The following is a 4,656-nucleotide window of genomic DNA, read 5'->3' as shown; positions in this document are numbered from 1 at the left end:
GCTTTTCATCATTTAATAAATTCCTTTTTGTTATCATCCCCCATCCTCCCATCTTCCCTACCCCTGGACAACTAATATCCCATATAAGTGGAGTCTTGAAGGCTTCTTGCACTTAGCAAAGTGTGCTCAAGGTTTTCTGTTGTAGCATGCATCAGCACTTTATTTTTTTATTTTTTTGGTACCAGGGATCGAACTGAGGACCTTGGGCTTGTGAGGTAGGTGGCGGAACCACTGATCTAAATCCCTGGTTCCAGTACTTTATTCTTAGTAACTAGATAAATCCCATTGCTTACATAAGCCTTGATTTTCTGGTTTTAAGTTTCTGATTTTTTTTTTTTTTTTGTACCTGGGATTGAACTCAGGACCTTTTGCTTGTGAGGCAAACAACTGAGCTAAATCCCCACGAGTTTGTGAACTTTTGAGTTGTTTCCATCTTTGGGAGTGGCCCTACTTATCAATTTTGCTATCTGGTGGTGCAGCCTGCAGATAAAAATCCAGTCCCTTTGTTTGATTTTTAGATGGGGTCTCGCTATTCCAGCTGGGCTTGAGTGATACTCCTGCCTCAGCCTTCAACGTAGTTAGAACTACAAGCATATGACTCGGTGCCCTAGTTTTATTTATTTTTTTGTATTGGGGATTGAACTTAGGACCTTGCGATTGGAAGATAGGCACAGTGCCACTGAGCTACATACCTGGCCGTACCCTAGTTAAGTTTGAGGGTTTCTGTAAGGATTCAGAATTTTCTTCAAATGTATTTTCTTTTTTCTTTTTTGAGATAGGCTCTCAGCTTCATTATCCAGGTAATGTCAGTGAACAGGCAAACTTCTTGCCCGTACTTCCCTGGCTCAGTTTAGAGCCCTGGAACAGGTATCCCTTTGGCCTCAGCACAATTTAGCAGCTGTCTTCAGCAGCTGGAGAATCCAGCATGTTAGGCGGTGTTCTACCTCTGACCCACATCCCAGCCCTGATGTGCTTGCTGTCCTTTCAACCATGTAGATGAGGACGGGGACTTGGTGGCCTTTTCCAGTGACGAGGAGCTGATGATGGCCATGTCCTATGTGAAGGATGACATCTTCCGCATCTACATTAAAGGTGAGGGGAAAACAGGAGTCAGGAATCTGTGGGTTCTCAAGGACATGGGCATTTCAGATGCTGTGTCCCGGCTAGGGAGTGCTGCTGGGAACAGGGGAAGCCTTGGGTTTTGGGGAGGACCAAAGCCAAAGGTGCACAGACAGGACTCCCTCCCCGCTGCTTCTGCTTGATCGGTGCCATTTGACCCTGGTTGGTTAACAGGTTATGTAGGGCCTTTCTGCCAGGATCTCTGGTAGCGTCACTGTCACCTGTGCATCTGCCTCGGGAGTAGACCGCCCACCTTCACTGCACAGTAGTGAGCAGAGATGGGGAGGGTGGGCCTCACTCATGCCCACTGCCCTCCCTGCAGAGAAGAAAGAGTACCGGAGGGAGCACCGCCCCCAGTGTGTGCAGGGAGCGCCTCACCCCATGGTGCACCCCAACGTGATCTGTGACGGCTGTGACGGGCCTGTGGTGGGAACCCGATACAAGTGCAGCGTGTGCCCCAACTACGATCTGTGTGGCGTCTGCGAGGGGAAAGGCATTCACAGGGAGCACAGCAAGGTCCCGCTGGCCAGCCCCCTGGAGCACTTTGCTGAGGTAGGGGCACCGGTTGGTGCAGGGGCCAGTGCAGGGTGGCAGGAGCCTGGGAGCATGACCCTTATGGCCCTTCCCCTCTGCTTCCTCCTCTTCAGGGCTTCGCTCACAGCCGCTGGTTCCGGAAGCTGAAACACGGGCATTGCCGGTGGCCTGGCTGGGAGATGGGCCCGCCAGGCAACTGGAGCCCACGTCCTCCTCGGGCGGGGGATGCCCGCCCCAGCTCCGGTGCAGAACCAGGTGAGGCTTACACCTGCCGTGGCTTCTGAAGTGCGAGCTGGCAGCCAGGCAGAGTACGTGCTGTGGAAGGCCTGTAGTAGTAGAGCCTTCCTGCGTCCTGAACTGCTGTGCCGTTGGTGGGCCGGGTATTTCTCAGCCACCATCTGTGCCATTTAATCCTCATATAACCCTGCAGAATAGAGCTTCCTTCCATTTCACACATGGTGAAACCAAGGTGCCTAAGTGCCCACGGCCACTAACTCACATGGCCCTTCTTGCCTACCAGGCTACCCTGCTGAGTTATCTGGGAGGCCCTCCCGCCCCTGCATCTCTCATGAACCCGTTTCCTTTTGTGTTTCTGTCAGGAATGCTAAAGCCAAAGGTGCTCAGATCTTACATAGGGTTCGGGTCTTCTGTGTAGTTCAGGCTGGCTTTGAACTAACTCACTGTGTATCCCCAGTGATCCTCCTGCCTTAACCTCCTGAGTGCTGGGATTGGGTGTGCACTACCATGCCTGGCATGATCACAAGGTTAAAAACTTACAGCCTTGTGTTCTAGATTTGTGGGTTTTTATTTTTGGGGGATGTAATGGGGATCAAACTCTGGTCCTTGTGCTTGCAAGGCAGGTGGTGGAACCACTGAGCTAAATCCCCAGCCCAGTTGTTGAGTTTTTTTTTTACTGTGTCCTTGGATGGATCCAATCCTTGGGACAAAAAGTTGGGAATACATGTTCATTTTTTAATAAAGAGCCTATCTAGGGCAATGTTTACATATTGTGAAAACAGAGATGCTGCAGGGTTATGGAACATGAGGGTCACAGCACGAGCGTAGGGGGATGGAGTAGAGGAAGGCGCTCACTGTGGGCTCCCAGCACAAGGTGTCTGTCCCAAGATGGTAACCACTGGGATATTAGGGCTTGGTCATGCAGGGGCTTGGTGTGTGTGTCAAAGGCACTGATTATGGATATCATTTTTCTTTGTGGAAATGAAAGCTTCTGGCCCATCAGAGGATCCCAATGTAAATTTTCTGAAGAATGTAGGGGAGAGTGTGGCGGCTGCCCTCAGTCCTCTGGGTAAGTGATTTTTGGGGGTGGGTGGATTGTACTGGGGATTGAATTTAGGACCTTGCGCTTGGGAGGCGGGTGCAGCGCCACGGAGCTAAATCCCTGGCCCATTTCTTTGTCTGTTGAGATCACCAGTTTGGTGACTCACTGCACATGGCCTCCTTGCAGCCTTCACCTGGCGTGATAGAGCAATAGGAAACCAATGTGCTCTTCTTGACCTTCAAAGATTTAGTTACCTCAGACCCACTTTGGCCACAGCTACCTCAAGCTAAAACTCAAGTTTCAGCTTTCCGTAGAATGGGGCAGCATCACACTGCATTTCGGTGAGCAGACTGGCTGAGGGGGTGGGCTGTCCCCTTGTGTCTCTTGGGGAAATAACTATTTTTCCCCAGCTGAGCCCCTCACATTGGGACTTCATAGCAGTTTTTCGTTTATTTTGTTGGCAACCCCCAGCCCTTCCCAAGCCTTGTTTACCCTGCGGAGGAGTGATAGAGGCTGTGCTCTGCTGATGCGTGATTTGGGTGCCTCAGTACACAGGTCTTTGGGGTGGGGAGGATGTGCGGCCACATCCCTCTGAGCCTTTGGGACAGGGAGAACTGGCTAAAGAGGGTGTCTCTGGCTCAAGCTTCTGATGGATCCAGCACTGCAGTAGAGAGAGGCCTGTCATGCTCTCAGTGGCAGGGAGTACTCATGTAGCCTGTCCAAAGGCTGCATCTGGCCCTGCAGTGGCTCTGGGGCATAGCCATACAAAAGCAGGTTTTGGATATTGCGGGGCTGGGGATTGAACCTATACTTTCTGTATGTATGTGTGTGGGGGTGTACTGGGGATTGCAAGGCCTTGGTTAGCCCCCCTTTACTTTGAAAGTATGCCAGGCAAGCGCTCTATACCCCAGCCCTCCAAAGGCTGCTTCTGTGCACACACACCCTGCCCCCGATGCAGCTCAGGAGGTGAGGTGACTTCATGGCCTTGCTGTGTGAGACTGCTCAGACCACACGAGGCTGTTGGACTAAGAAAAATAATGGAAGCCGGGTTCACTTGGGCTGGATTTGCATTGTACCTGAGCTTCAACCCCCCGCCGTAGGCCCTGGAGTTGAGACCCTAATGCTGCCCAGGCCAGTGAGCTTTGGGACATTCGTGGGCTCAGCAGAGCTGAGCACGGGTGCCAGGTGCACGTCTGCTGCTCACCCAGGCACAGTGGACACTGACTGTTCTCCCTGCCAAGGGCTGCCTCTCTGGAATGTGGGTCAGCAGGCAGTAGGGTCACCAACAGCTCTGTGGGGGCCTGTGTTTGATGTGAGGAAGCCTTATGAAAGTGATCCTTATGCTTTTGGCAGTGCTGGGGATGGAGACGGGCTAGGCTTCGCCATTGAGGTCCTTCCCCAGCCTCATTAAGGTTACTGTATAAAATAGTCCTGCTGTAGAGCAAGACACATCACGGGGAATCACACAGCCAAGGCTAATTCCCAGTGAGGACTCTTAAGCAGTCCCACCCTCCTGTGTGCTAAGTGGCTTTTGTTGGGCCCTGGATGCCCTGTCTCAAGATGACTGGGTCACTCTGGGCCAGTCTGAGCTGTGTACACTCTGCAATGCCTTAGGACTGATCTGAATTCCCTACCCAGGATGTTGGGAGTGATTTTGGAAATGTTCAGAGGCCTTTTAAGAGAAGAAGGTTAATAGTTTTTGCAGGTTTTTTTTTTTTTTTTTT

At 51.5% G+C, this 4,656-nt stretch overlaps 1 protein-coding gene across 1 annotated transcript in view; it reads left to right on the top strand.

Annotated features, from left to right (window-relative positions):
- The first annotated feature begins 964 nt into the window (after nucleotides 1–964).
- The window catches only part of Sqstm1 (sequestosome 1), a 7,371-nt gene continuing 3,679 nt past the window's right edge, over nucleotides 965–4,656 (top strand). The window contains exons 1-4 of the mRNA XM_010623750.2: nucleotides 965–1,092; nucleotides 1,442–1,671; nucleotides 1,767–1,908; nucleotides 2,879–2,959. Of these exons, the coding sequence (XP_010622052.1) occupies nucleotides 1,041–1,092; nucleotides 1,442–1,671; nucleotides 1,767–1,908; nucleotides 2,879–2,959 (505 nt within the window). The 5' untranslated portion in view covers nucleotides 965–1,040. The remainder of the gene's footprint in view (nucleotides 1,093–1,441; nucleotides 1,672–1,766; nucleotides 1,909–2,878; nucleotides 2,960–4,656) is intronic.

This window comes from Fukomys damarensis, unplaced genomic scaffold (assembly GCF_012274545.1).
Source record: "Fukomys damarensis isolate Sample0158 unplaced genomic scaffold, DMR_v1.0_HiC HiC_scaffold_9, whole genome shotgun sequence".
Taxonomy (NCBI): domain Eukaryota; kingdom Metazoa; phylum Chordata; class Mammalia; order Rodentia; family Bathyergidae; genus Fukomys; species Fukomys damarensis.
The sequence above is the reverse complement of the archived record's forward strand: the minus strand, read 5'-3'. Positions and strand labels throughout refer to the sequence as shown.